The following is a 14,953-nucleotide window of genomic DNA, read 5'->3' as shown; positions in this document are numbered from 1 at the left end:
TTCCCACCAGATCGACTTTCTTCAGCACAGGAATGGGACACAGACACCTCCTCCAGGCTGAGACATATAATCTGGGCCTGTCAGGGCCTTTATCAAGCGAGATCAACTGGCGTGCCGGGCCTTCCTCCACAGTCCCCACAGGCGGCAGGATACCTGCATACGCATTCCTCCGACACATCCCTGTCCCAAGAGGCGTATCGCTTGTCTTTTATGGCAGCTCCGCTCGAAGGGCGGGGGTACGGGGTACAGTTGCTCCTCTGCATTGTGACGAATGGAAACCAAGACAGTAGCACAGTCTTGAGTTTAAGAGGATTTTCCTGACGCTCAAGGTCTCAATATGACAGACTGATGATAAACTGAAAAATATGTAGCATTTTCTTGTCTGCTTAGATGAGCTAGAGCTTAGTTGTTTCAGCACCAAATACCCCCCCCCCCCCCCACACACACACACACACACACTCACACTGTGAGTGACCAAATGAAAGAGGGTATGAATCAAAGCTGCGGCGTCCTCGTACAGAAGACTCTAATCATATCACTTGCCCCCGAGCCATATGTCTTTGTACTCTCTTTAATTGAATTGAGCCTAGGATGAGATGGGCTGACATACCTTCCAGCGACTGTGCCTCACTTAGAGATAGCAGGGCAAGGAATTAGAGCAATTTGGAATGGTTGTTTTCTTGGCACAGTTTGGGAGGAAACCTTGAAAGTATCCAGCCTGCTTGTGCTCTGTCCCTTGCTTTCCATTTCACTGGCTTAGTTGGAGTAGTAACACCTGACTGAGAGCTCTAGCTTTATTGTCTTATATAAAATGATTATCAGTTTTACTGGCATGTTTGCGACTCTGCGATTGGCCGTCGAAGACAGGTTCAAACGTGATATATTCGTGTGGACTGTTGTGACAGACACTTACTAACTTATTGAATTTTTGGTCACGTGTGAATGCATCAATGGCTCCTGACTCACCAGGCCTGACGTCAGCTTGTCCTCAAATTCGGCCAACTCAGTTACTGGCATGAATCGGCCGACGGCCTCATGGAGACACCTGAAGATGAAGTTAATGATTTAATGCCTCAGAATCACCTGTTTATTTGTGCCCTTGTCTATCTCTGTTAATCAACTCGTGTAAAGAATTCCAGAGGAAGTGCACACGCTGCGCCGTGTCTGCGTGTGCGCACGTTTGACTGAAGCCTTGACAGTTTTGTGAATCCGCTGCCTGGAGCGGCTCTGGTTTTCCCTGAAAAGAACTGAGGTGAAGCAAATTTCACCTCTCCTCCTACTCTGTTTTTTTTCTCTTTGCTGTTTCCTGAACAGTCACCATGCCAAACCATGAAAACCAAACAGAAATTGAAACAGAGTGACAGAGAGGTCTTTTCAGGCTGCTTGGCACATAATCAGAATGGGATGTGGGTTTGAAACGGAGGAGAACGGGGACGCTGTTCAACAGAGTTGTGACGTAAAGTTCCAGTTGTCCAAATAGGGTTGATTCCCGGTAAGGCAGGGCTTTGGGGAGAAGAGGTGACAAGTCTGGATTTTAGAACACCTTCGTGCCAGACAGCAGAGGATATAATGGGATGGTGAGAGTTTGGCAGACGAGAACACTTGTAATGTTCGATGACTAATTTTTGCCAAACTCAGCAAGTGTTCCTCTTAATGTTGAGCTCTCAGAGTGAGTGGTAACTTGGCTGAACTTTCCTTGATTGCCCGAAGGGCTGATATGAAACAAAGCAGTTCAAAAGGCACAGCTGTTAATTCCATATAATTCCTGACTGAGAGATGTGCTAAGGGTGCACTGCCTGTAGAAGCACAGTCCTCGAAGTTTATCCTCGGGGCTGTTAATGCAGTTACAGAATAAGCCTTGGATTATTCATGTTCTACTCGTCTTATGAGAAAAAATATCAAATTATTTATTTCTGCTGGCTATAACTAACTAATTGAAACAAAACTATGAAGAATTAAAAGTGAAAATGATGCGACAGTGTGCAACTTTTTTCTGTTTAATAGTGTTTTATAGACAGTTTTTGCTCAGTGTTTGCTATATAGGCCACAAATGTTATACACAGCTTCATTTGAACTGCTTTAATCGCAGCCATAAACAAGCAGACAGGGATATATTCCTCTGGAATAGGCAGAGACCAAAAGGAGGGCTAAAAATGGGTAGAGATGCGATATTAAACAAATGATGACACACACACAAAAGCTGTAGTATTATTTGCTTCTTGTTGAGATTCACAGTGCTGTGTAACACTCTTGACCCACCCCTCGTTTCTTTATATTTTGCTAGGGAAATAGGAAGTAGGTGCGGCAGTTTACTGAAACATGCAAACATACACGGATTTCCATGTATGTATACAGTATATATGTGAAAAAACAGAGTTTGCAAAGTTCTACAAAGCTTGAAAATCAATATTAGGTATGACCATGGTTATTCTTCAACACAGCCACACTGCTTCAATAATACGTGTGTGTATTTTTCTATAGGTATGCTTTTCCTGCATTAGCAGTATGTTTAGGATGATTAGCATGCTGAAGGATGAAACCACTGCCAATCTGACACTTATTGGTACTACATGGTTAATCAAAATCTGACTGCACAAACTATGACAGAGCCTCCACTGTGTTTTACATATGGCTGTAGACACTGCTGTACCTCTCCCCTGACCTCCTCTGTAAATACTGCTGACAATTTGAATGTTTTAAAAACACACTGCACTCCACCCTAAAATCCCGAGCCACGTTTCTGGCTAATATGTCCTTGTGAGTAATCTTGTTGATAAGAAAATAATATTTTAAAGCTGTCAGACTGTGTTATCTTTGGCATTTTTTTCATGGATTAAATAATTTAGTCTGCTAACAACAAAGCGCCTAAAGATACAATTTAAATTTGCTTCTTTGCCAATCCCTTGATTTAGGTGCCTTTTTTAAATGCTTGATTGATCCACAGGTCAGTGTTAAGTGGCTTGACAAACAAAAAAGATTCCTTTGAGAAAGGGTCAGATACAAGGACCGGACTGACGATGAGTGAAAAAGCAGCCAATATCCAAAGATCAACTTTGCAGTACACCTGGAGAACTATTGCTCAACATCACTTCTCAAAGCAAAATATAAAGAAATGAGGGGTGACATTTTTTTTTGCACAGTACTGTAGATTGTAAGCTCGGTGCCACTTTGGTGCACTTCTAAAACTGAGTGATACTTTGTTCTAAGCTGAACTAAAAGCCTGCTGTGGGTACACTCACATCATGACTAAAGCTGACTGGAAGACTTCTCATCTATGTCTTGGCAAACAAAGCAATTCAGTGTTTAATTTTTTAAGGGTTCATTGTTTAAGACACTGAAATCATGCATGCTCTGATGTCATGATCGACTGAATTCACACAGCACATTTTTCCAAAACAGTATTTAAAACCGAGACCTATGATTTACTAAGTACACTTGTATGGGGAGAATTTTGTGGATTAAGCTCAGCGGCATTTCAGATTCCTCCGCATGGGCCATGTTAGGGTTTCCAGCTGCTGTTTCATGCTCCCTTCTTTATGCCATGCAATTATGCTGGTTCCCACCGGAGGTTTCGGATTGGGTGGAGCTCTGCAAGGACTTAACTGCTCCTGACTTGGCATAACTTGCATAAATCTACAAATACAGTTAGCACAAAAAAAACGAGACAAGTGCAAACACGCCACACGGAGTACAAAAGAAAATAAACAATAAAAATAGCTACTGTACAGGAAATGGCATTCCTAAACTGGATGAGGCACAAAAGAGACACCACCCAACTTTGTAACTGCTTCTGGAAAGCTGTTGCTGCAGCTTCCCGGGTTTGAAGATTTCTTTTCAAAAACACCACACTCTTTAGAAGCTGCTCATAGATATGAATCAGACTGTCCCAAGGCAAAACAAATATATGCCCCATTCAGACATTTTTTGGTATTTTCTGCTTTTGGACATCAAGTAATGGGTTTGATTGTGTTTCATACAGTAAATCAGAAGAGAATATGGGACTGAAAAAACAAAAGCAAAATCACACTTTTGGTTACATGTGTCTGTTAAGAGTTACCCTCTACTTAAAAAAAAAAAAAAAAGTACAAAGAGCTGCTGCTTTGAATCAGATGATTAAAACCACATGCTGTGCGTCTGGGTTGGGAACAATGTGCTGAGACCTGGACAGACAGCACGTCGCAGGGTCTCTGCACTTGTGACAACAGAGTCGTTGTGCAGGAAAGCTGGTAATGCCTGGCACTGAGGTTGCAGCCCCTGCCACCAGCTACTTGGCCACAGTGCAGCTGACAGCCCTAAACATGCTGTACATTTTATTGACAACAGCACCACCTGGTGTCTGGAGGCAGTACTGAGTTTGACAGGGATTACGTCTAATTCACGCTGGCAATCTGATGTTTATCAGATATTAGATGATTATCTTCATAATCCTGTTGCTACTTCTTTTGATAAACAAAATGAAAATATTCTAGAGAAAAAAATATTTGTTTTTGTAGAAAGGCACAAAGAGAGACTCTTAAAGCTCCCATTGTGTATTTTATTGCATTTAGCAGTATGTGTTTTACAACATTTAAGCAATCAAGATTTCAATTTATTATTTAATTGAAAACGCTTTTTTGAACATCTAAAGCTCACCTAAAAAATTAGGTGATGGAACTTACTTTTAGGGTAATTGCTGTGTAGACAGTGGTTTTAGTTGTGTCAACACAAATAGTACACTTTTCTTATATTTGTAATTGATGAGTCTAAGAAGTGTCCAACGGTTTCATATTGCACATTTGTTTATTCTGATCCCCATTACCTGCATTATATATTTGAATATATTAAAGCAACGTGTATCACCATATAAACAATCTGTAGCAATAACACACAAAAAACAAGGGTTTGTTTTTCAGCCATTGTTGTTACTGATTACACTTTTTCCTGTTTACTTACACATTTGACTGCCGAGATTGAGAAACTCATTTCAGATTATTTCATAACATAATAATACACTTCTGTATATTGGGTAGCATTCATATTCTCCTTCTCACTTTTTTCTTCCTTCTTTTTGAGTCATGTTTATTTTAATACCTTCAAAATAAGAGAAATCTCAGCACTGGCTGCTGTTTAGAAGCTGACAGAATAAAAACACCCTCCCACACATACAACCACTGACACATGAAGTCATGCACGCACATATTGCCTGTGTCTTTGATGCCTCCTTGTCTGCTCTCCTGACTGCAGAAGCTTGACAGGATTCTGCACCTGATGAGACGTCTTCTACAAGACCCTCTCTTTATCCCGTCTCTCCCTGCTGCTGCCGCTGTTTTAGAGGTTTTCTGCATGCGTAATAGTAAATAATTCACTGTCAGCGGCACTGCAAACAGGTCCTGGTGGAGAGAAAGCAGCCTCGCTCATCATTCCTGCAGTGTGCATCCTGGCAGCAGCTCCTGACAGGGACACAGAAAAAGACTGCACAGATCCAGGGAGGCTGCAGAGCACCCACGCCCACCGAGGATACACAGGATTACCCTTATTCGCCCTCCTTTCTACCTTCCTTTCCTCTCTCACCCACATCCCATCTTATCTCTCTCTCTCTTTCTCTGTCTTTTGTGCGCTTGTGTTGTAGGCAGGCTGACCACCGCCTCTCAAACACGCCACTTGCTACTGATCTAAAACTTTAAGAAGAAGCTCACTCAGACAGCTCCCCTTTCCTCCCGACCAACGATGCTGGAAATCGGACCGAGATGGGTGAGGCTAGCCTGCTTGTCGGTTCTGTGTCTGTTTCTCTGCCTGCCAGGGCAGTCAGACAGCAGGAGAGCCCCAAAGATACCCCGCTGCCCTGCAACCTGTTCCTGCACCAAAGACAGTGCCTTCTGTGTGGATACCAAGGCTATCCCCAAGAGTTTCCCCCCTGGAATCATCTCTCTGTGAGTTCTCTGTTTATATGTTTCCCTCTCGCTCAGCAGAAGCATCTTTATCTTAACCTGTGTGAAATCTCGGCAGTTTGCAGGCTGGCACCGACGGCTACATCACTGATGTCACCCTGCGTTATGTAATGATGCATGAAAAACCCCTCACTTGCCTTTTAGTTACTTTAAAGTGAACAAAGGTGCGTCTCCTGCTGATGTTTTCACAATGCAGCGTGCCTCTGCATTGGCAGTATTATGTAACAGTGACAATAATGTCCCTTTACGGCAAAGGCATGGTAAACTTAGTTGAGGGAGCATGGCAGTAAAAATCCTATCAAGCTCCAGGGAGGAATACTAACAATAGCTCCCCTCTCTCACTGCAGGAGACCTGCTTCTCCTCTGAGAGATTTAATCTTGAAGAGGGCACAGAGAGCTGCTCGGTAAATGGAGCACAAATAATGAGGAGTGAAAGCTTGACTGGGGCAAGGTTATGTTTCACCGAAAAGGTTACAAGGCGCTGATGATGTTAACCCCATCACTGGTGTTTGACTGTTGGGTCAAGGGATTTGAAGAGCACGGGCTGGTGGTGGTGCCCTCATTTAGTAAGAGAAAAAAGTAAAGTTCTGTTGGCCTATCGAATGATGCAGCCACGACTGCAATTCAAGCTGCAAGCACATGACAGGCAAAGATGACAGGCTTATAAAATGACAAAGAAATGGTGCAGTAAATATTAAGAATATGGTGTTTTCAACCCTTAAACACAAACATGGCGTGTGACACATCTGATGACATTTGCTGTTGTTTGTCTACACAGGACAATGGTGAACGCAGCCTTCACTACGATCCCTGAGGGAGCCTTCTCACACCTTCACTTGCTGCAGTTCCTGTGAGTTGCCTGACCGCGCTACACCCTTAAAACTGCACAACATTGCAAACTTTTGACTCACAAGCTCTCAAGCAACCAGTGTACAGCTATTACCCCCTTTATAAAACGCACACACGCTGTCACGGCGCTTTGTCACACAGGTACGCTTTCATACAGCACGCAGGCATCTTTTGTTTAGCAGGGACAATGAAAGGACTTGAGCCACTGTACTAGAAATGAATGGTTATTGAAAACAGTGGTGACAGCGCAAGTAATAAGGGTTAAGTGGCTCTGTATCAGTGTCATTGCCAATGACTGACTCCCTTCACTTGTGCTCTTCTAAACAAAAGGGCCTTTATGTCCTCAGATGCAATCATAAGTAAGGCGCTCGTGTGCACATCTGCATTTGTGCATCTCCTTATAGTCCTAATGTGTTATTGTTCAAAACATTTGCCTTGCATTGAGATTTACACACTGAAATTGTGACAAATCGTTTTAGGATAGCAGGACATTGGCTTTTTTGGTTGTTTTTTTAACACTTTAAATGGCAACCAGCTGCTTTGTGTCTTCTGTTGTTGGACATGTAGAACTCTAACAGTAAGGTGATTTAACTTTTCCTTCTTTGCGCAGACTCTTGAATTCCAACACCTTCACTACTATAGCTGATGATGCTTTTGCTGGTCTGGCTCACCTGCAGTACCTGTGAGTGTCTCACTTTCCTCATTTGCAAATTACTTTTATTTTATTAATTTAGTCTTTAAGGCAATAAAATTCATTGTAGTATCATATTTCAGTTTACTGTCTTATATGCACTGATAACAAAAATAGTATCTTTGGTTTTTGTTTTAAAACAAGAGTTTGTATAGTACAGAGCAAAAATCTCCAGTCACCCCTCATTTCTGTATATTTTGCTTCCAGATTTTCTTGTGATTTCCCAAAGTGGTCTTGATCAATAGTTCTCCAGGCTTTCTGAAAGTCTTTTGGAAGTTTCTTTTTTTTTTTTGGACATTGGCTGCTTTTTCTCTCATTTTCAGTTCAGTCCTTGTACCTGAAATATTTTGTTTTCTTTGTTTAGTGTTTTATTACCAAACTCACTAAACAATTTTGCTGACCTTTATGTAGTTACTCACAAATATAATTTTAATTTTAATATTAATCTTAATAAAGCTAGTGATGCTTCTGGACAAGATTTTATTTTCACCCTGGATAGCTTCAATCTTTGTTAGATCTGTTTGAAAATGTGTTCATCTTCCTGCCCACATTAAGGGCTATATGCTCGATTTAGTCTGCCGTTCTGGGGTCACACCTTTTCATTTTAATGCTGTGGAGTTTCTCATCTCAGATCAAAGCTTACCCTCTGTGACAATATTTTGCCTCTAAAAAATCTCAACAGAAACATGACACTTCCCCCTCAAAAGCATTAATCTCACCATACTCACCAGTTTAATTATTTCCTCACCCTTTATTTCTGCTGCTGCTTTGGTAAATGACTATGATTACAGTTTAACCTGTGCATTCAACTCGCTGGATCTATTTAAAACCCGCACTGTCAGAGTCTTCTTCATGATAAACCTCTGAGCTCTGCCAGCCTAAACCTGTGGGATGACTCAAAAGGCTGTCTAAGAAAATTGAATTGCCTGTGCATGTAGATTGGCTCAATACTTACAGATACTGCCTAATCAACAAATTACTCAGCTTGGATGAGACAAATGGAATAACCTTATATTCAATAACCTCAAACAGCTCTTGTTAAAATCACTGGTGACCTCCTTTTTGGATTAGATCCCATGCTTCTCATCATCCTTGACATTCAGTCCCAATTTTGATATAATTCTCCATCCTCTGTTAGAATGACTGCCAGCATTGGAATCCAGGACACAGGACTACAATGGTTCACATCCTACTTTTCTAACAGGAAACAGTTTGTTCAAGGCTCTCTATCAGCCTCATTCACACATGGTGTCCCTCAGAGATGCTGGGACTCAGAATTTATAATACTTTCATAATTTATTCATAATTTATTTATAATTTTGGAATACAGTTTTATTTCTATGCTGATGAAACACAACTTCATGTTTCCAAAAACCCAACACCTATGTTCCCCCTTTTATCCCCACCACCTGCCTATAAGCCATCACCACTTGGATGGTGTCACGGGGCCAAGTGGCCTGTACTGAAACAGGACTCAGGTGCAGAAACCCAGAGCAGAGACAGCAGATGATGTAACAATTTATTAGGCTTAAGTGCAAAAAAGAAAACGTAGCAAAGACAAAAAAAACAATAAGACGTGGAGTTTGACGAGGCGTGGCCTGGGGAACGTGGCTAGGGCGAGGGAATGAGGCCTGAGATGCGGAGTGGAGCTGAGCAGGGAACCGTCACACTAAAGAGAGAAGATAGAGGAGTTAGGGAGGTAGTGGAGGCAGCTCTGAAGTGGCCAGTTGTAAGAGCAGCAATTCTTACTTGCAGTAGGGGACATGGAGTGTTGAGAGGGGGGTGATGAGAATCCAGAGGAGGCTGAGTGGCGTGGAAAGGCTGGTCTGAGATCCGGGGCTTCAGATGGAGTGTGATGGCAGGAGGGCAGGCAGGTGAGGCACAGAGAAATTTTCAGAATGATTGCTTGGTATCCTGAGTCCAGAGGTGGAGCGTGAGTCAAGGTGAATACAGCAACTACAGCACAAGAGAGTCGTGTTAACAAGATAGATCACATCAAGAACTTGAAGTATAAGGCCTGTTACCAACATGTGTTGATGACAAACTGGCAGTGAATGAACATCAACGTGTGGTTTAAATCCCTCTGGTTTGATTGCCTGCAATAGGCTCCAGGTGTGCAGGAGCTGGAGTTGGCCCTGCCCAGGGGCGGATCCCAGGTCAGTTCAGGAGCCTTATGGAAATTCCAGCCACCCACCGCAGACCATGACAGATGGCAATCAATCAGGTCAAACTAAGTGAAGTTATCCTTATTGGCTCAAAGTAATCTCTTTCAAAAATCTACCCTTTTGTTGTCTCTATAGATAGTTGTTGGGTCCACACTTGTACAAGTGTCAAAAGTCTTGGATTCATCTTGGACAATACTCTCTCGTTTGCTGCCCACCTCAGTGATTATTTACTGTCAGCCTTCTTCCACCTGTGTAACATTTCCAGACTACGCCTTTTTCTTTGGATTATTTTTAATGCCATTCTCGTTGGTCTACTTAAAAAACTCATTCATCAGCTCCAAATGGTACACAACTCTGCAGAACAGATCATCACTAAGTGTAAATTTAATGGATTGCCATTGAACTACGCGAAAAAAAAATATTTTGCTCATTACTTTCAAAGCTCACAGTCAGTTGGTATCCCAAAATCTCTCAGACCTCCTTTTTCTCACAAACCTTTCTATATTCTACTTTCCTGACTGGTCCCTGTGTCAGTCATAACACTGTGTGTTTCCAGTCATAGCAGACAGTTCAGAAAAGAATTAATTTCAAAATATGACACTTCCAATGCAGTGAAAACATACCTAGACAGGTAAAAGATACTGCAACAGTATCGGTCATGGATTGGCCTCCACTGAACCTCAACCTTATTGAAGCAGCATGGGATCATGGTGACAGAGATCAGAACAAAAGGCAGCAAACATCCAAAGAAGAACTTTGAATGTCTTTCAAGAAGCCTGGAGAACTATTATCATACCAAATATTGATTTTTCATTTTATAAATATATATTGTGTTTTCCTTATATACTCCATTTCCATAATTTCAATAAATTTACAATAATTTACCCATTTCAATAAATCGCTGCCCCTCCCATTTCTTGGTAAAACATAAAGAAATGAGGAGTTTTGCACAGCGCTGTATTTTTGAAATAGAAATAACATATTTTCCAAACTAATAAACTGAATCTTACTGTGCTACTGTTACATTATGTTTAAAAATAATTATTTCATTGGAGCTGTCAGGGATTCATTAAACTATGTCTATAAAGTAAGTCTTTATATATGGAGGACCACAACTGCAAAACCAACAAATAAATAAATAATTTTAAAAACCCAACATAAAATGTAGGAGACATTAGCAGGTTTGTTTCAGTTTGTGTCTATATTTCTTTATATTTGTATTCATTTCCATATTTATTTTCACACTTTGATTAAAGAATTCATTTTTCTCTTTACATAGCAAAGCAAAAGTGTAAAAATAAAACACAGAAATACGTTTTATTAACAGTTTTGGGGAAATAAAAAGGCAATGTGAAAATAGTACATAAGTAGCTACGTAAACAAATTACTTTTAGATAATAATTTGATGGATAAAAGTCAATGGAAAAAAATATATAGCTAAATAAATACAGAAGCAGTTTCAATGTTATACAATAATTAGCTAATTCAATCACAAGTATATTCATTTAGTCAGTAACGGTCCTCCATAGAGGCCATCTTATTTCTCAGTGAAGTGCATAACAGTAATCTGCACAGAATTCCGCAGTATGGCAAAGAATGCCAAAAGTAAACCAGAAAATAAATTTGCCCGCGACAGCAAGTGTTTTGCTTCTGCAGTGTGATCAAGCTGAATATGCCATCTGTGAATCGATGAGCTTTAGAGAGTCGTTAGCTGATGCTCTGGGGTGTGCAGCTTTCCATGATGGCTATGCCTCAGGCTGCTGGCCTGCATCACTGCCAGTACCATCGCTACCCGCTGTGAATTCTAATAAAGTAATAATATCATATCCAGCCAGAGAGTCTGCATATGATGTACAGCATGTCCTCGGATGTCAATAGACAAAGACAGAACAGGATCAAATGATGCTGAACACAGAGCTCTCTGTAAGACTGTGGATTTTAATCAGATAAAGCTAAGACGGAAATATATTTTTTAACATTTAGTGTTTCAATTCCTTGCAGTTAATACAAGGACCATTCAATAAGAATACATCCAATACAAAAAATACAAAACAAAAGAAAAAGTCAGCCCTTGAAAAAAATTGACTAATCCCTGAAAACCCTGCTGCTGCTACAGCCTCCGACCAATGACGAATGGCTGAATTTCAGAGTTTAACATCACTGTGTGACATATGAATAATTTGTTCCTTCCTCAGGTTCATTGAGAACAACGACATCCAGGCTCTCTCGAAGCATACCTTCAGAGGACTCAAATCTCTGACTCATCTGTGAGTACTTTTCTGGTAACGCTTTCCAATAAAGAACCTGTTACTTAGCAACACGACCGAGCTAATAATCTATGCATTTATGCAACTAACGCAGCCAACTGCTTACTACAAATCACGACACGATGACAACTCTGTTTTTTCAGCTCTCTCTCAAACAACAACCTGCAGCAGCTGCCCAGAGATCTCTTCAAACATCTAGACATCCTCACAGATCTGTAAGTGCACCCACACTGAAATCCGCCTCAACATCTCGAGTGCTTTGACCCTACAGTCTGTCACTATGAACAGTGGTTTGCTCAGATTCCTCCGAGGCCTCAGTGGAGCGCCACACTCCAGCCAAATGGTCCACAGAGCTGTCTGACTGGAGCATGAGCTTTGTTTCTATTTCAGTTTTTGTTTGAAACACACACGTGTTTTTAAAAAATGAACTGTTTGATTTGCACTCTTTGCTGAAAGATTTAAGTTTGAGCTTTCAAGACTGAACTTCACATATTTTCCCTGATCCCCACCTGCTACTTAGAGACCTGCGTGGGAACTCTTTCCGCTGTGACTGTAAAATCAAGTGGCTTGTAGACTGGATGGAGAAGACCAACACTTCTGTTCCCGCCATCTACTGCGCCAGCCCCTTTGAATTCCAAGGACGCAGAATCCGTGACCTTACACCACGAGACTTCAACTGCATCAGTGCAGGTTTAACCTTAATCTTTTATTAGACTACTAAGACTGAACTCCTGACTGACTACTTAGACTTCTCTTATGTCTCTGGCCATGACGCTGCCTCTGGTTTCTCCTCCTACAGATTTTGCCGTATACGAAACCTTCCCTTTCCACTCTGTGTCAGTTGAGTCCTATGAGTTCAATGGAGATCAGTTTGTGGCCTTTGCTCAGCCTGATTCAGGGTTCTGCACCCTGTATATATGGGATCACGTGGAAATGGTTTTCAGGAGGTTTCACAACATTACCTGTAAGTTGCTGAGGATGAAGGCATATGAGTGTGTACAGCGCTGTGTTAAGGAACGGGTCCTGATGTTTTTTGACTTCCGTGTGTCTCTCTTGAAGCTCGTTCCGCCGTGTACTGCAAACCCGTGGTGATTAACAACACACTTTACATGGTCGTGGCTCAACTTTTCGGTGGATCTCACATATACAAGTAAGATTTGTTAGTTATTTCTCACATACCACTAGTGACCTGTAAAATGTCTCCAGTATATTAAATATGAGCAGCTAAGTACATAGTTCTTTATTTCCCTTTATTTTTGAGAGAGTAACTCCACTCTAATATCTGCTGGGGTAAATTTGAAGCTTGAGTAAATACAGGGAAACAGGGAGAATCAATGGAGCTTTAAATAGTGCAGGAACGCCACAGATCCACACACACAGGTCAATATTGTCTTTAGAACTTTATGCCAGGTTTTTCTGACACTTGGATAAGAGTGTGAATGGGGTCTGTTTTAGCCCAAACAATGATTCTTTCTTAACCCTAACCAATAGTTTTGTTGCCTAAACTTATCCAAGTACTTTTGGTTCTTAAACTGTGTCTGAAAACTGAAACACAGATCTTTTGAAAAAAAAAATCAACACTAAATTTAGGTTTACTGTGGAATTCAAACCCGCATTTGCCATTTATCCACTATTATGTCATTCTAATGTGGGCACGTTTGTCTCTTTATGTACTACCTCTCCTGTCTTTGCAAAGCCTTTCTGGCAGAAAGCCGTCACACAAATGAAAAAGATTTCTGAGAGGTAGGTACAAGGATGAAGCTTGACCAAGTTCAGAGTGCAAATGGAGTAGCTCAGGCTCCATTCATTAGACTCTGCAGTCCGCAACACTTGCCAAAAGGAGCAAACAGCTGACCCACCTCTCAATAGCCACACTGCACCCTAGCTAAGGCTGCGGTTAGTGGCTTGTGGCAAGAAGCAGTCATGTTAGCAGTAAGCTGTCAGTTACAGTGAGCGTTCAGCAGTACAAGCTGCAGTTTGTTTGAAAAATAAATACTGCTTGGCAGGTGTATTTTTACCTTTATAATGTAAAACAGACTCGTCAGATCACAGTGTGAAAGCAACTGTGATCTGTCACACAAGGTTTTATCAAAATATTTTCACCTCATAGCCTAAAATTACTGATGCTTTGCAGCTTTTCTGCAAGGCTAAGCTGACCTGCTGCTCTTACCTTTATCAAAGATGTGATAAAAGAGTCAGTGAACCACTCATCTAACTTTTTGATCTAATTGTTTAAAGTTTTGGGAACGCACTGACAGCATTTCTGCTAACACAGGTGGGAAGAGGACCCGCAGCGCTTTGTAAAGATCCAAGACATTGACACCAGTCGGGTAAGGAAGCCCAACTTTGTGGAGACCTTCCAGCTGGACGGCGAATGGTACTTTGTGGTAGCAGACAGCTCCAAGGCGGGCTCCACTAGCATTTATCGGTGGTACAGCAACGGTTTCTACTCCCACCAGTCCCTCCATCCCTGGCATCGAGACACCCACGTCGAGTTCCTTGACGTTGGGGGAAAGCCTCATCTCATCCTCTCCAGCGCCTCTCAACCACCAGTGGTTTACCAGTGGAACCGAAGCCAAAAACAGTTTGCTTTCCACTCGCAGATCACAGAGCTGGCCGATGTACAAATGGTTAAGCACTTCTGGGTGAGGAAAGTTCTTTACCTCTGTCTAACACGCTTCATCGGTGACTCCAAGATCCTCCGCTGGGAAGGGCAGCGTTTTGTGGAAATCCAGACTCTCCCCTCCAGGGGCTCAATGGCAGTGTATCCTTTCATCGTGGGCCTTCGCCAGTACCTCATTCTTGGAAGCGATTTCTCCTTCTCCAGGGTATACCTGTGGGATGACCTCACTCAGCGCTTTCAGCCCTTCCAAGAGCTCAACATGAGAGCCCCAAGGGGGTTCAATTTGGTGTCCGTGGACAACAAGGATATCCTGCTTGCCGCCAGCTTCAAAGGCAACACCCTAGCCTACCAGCACCTGGTGGTGGATCTCAGTGCCAAGTAGACACGTGAGAGCAACAAGAGGTGTTCCTGGATATGTGTCAAACGTGCCA

The 14,953-nt window shown here is 41.9% G+C and overlaps 1 protein-coding gene and 1 long non-coding RNA gene across 2 annotated transcripts; one reads left to right on the top strand and one right to left on the bottom strand.

Moving 5' to 3' along the window:
* Positions 1 to 4,740: 4,740 nt before the first annotated feature.
* lgi3 (leucine-rich repeat LGI family, member 3) lies at positions 4,741 to 14,941 on the top strand. The gene is made up of 9 exons (XM_040019737.1): positions 4,741 to 5,909; positions 6,706 to 6,777; positions 7,387 to 7,458; positions 11,828 to 11,899; positions 12,043 to 12,114; positions 12,420 to 12,589; positions 12,699 to 12,863; positions 12,959 to 13,049; positions 14,175 to 14,941. The coding sequence occupies exons 1-9, from the start codon at positions 5,707 to 5,709 to the stop codon at positions 14,902 to 14,904; spliced, it is 1,647 nt and encodes a 548-aa protein (XP_039875671.1). The 5' UTR covers positions 4,741 to 5,706; the 3' UTR covers positions 14,905 to 14,941.
* LOC120726287 lies at positions 8,180 to 11,418 on the bottom strand. Its single transcript, XR_005694309.1, has 2 exons — positions 9,217 to 11,418; positions 8,180 to 9,136 (listed from the first exon to the last, which is right to left on the bottom strand). It is a non-coding gene; the product is annotated as an uncharacterized LOC120726287 (long non-coding RNA).
* Positions 14,942 to 14,953: the final 12 nt, after the last annotated feature.

The sequence above is a fragment of the Simochromis diagramma genome, unplaced genomic scaffold, assembly GCF_900408965.1.
Source record: "Simochromis diagramma unplaced genomic scaffold, fSimDia1.1 OVJJ01000822.1, whole genome shotgun sequence".
Classification (NCBI taxonomy): domain Eukaryota; kingdom Metazoa; phylum Chordata; class Actinopteri; order Cichliformes; family Cichlidae; genus Simochromis; species Simochromis diagramma.
The sequence above is the reverse complement of the archived record's forward strand: the minus strand, read 5'-3'. Positions and strand labels throughout refer to the sequence as shown.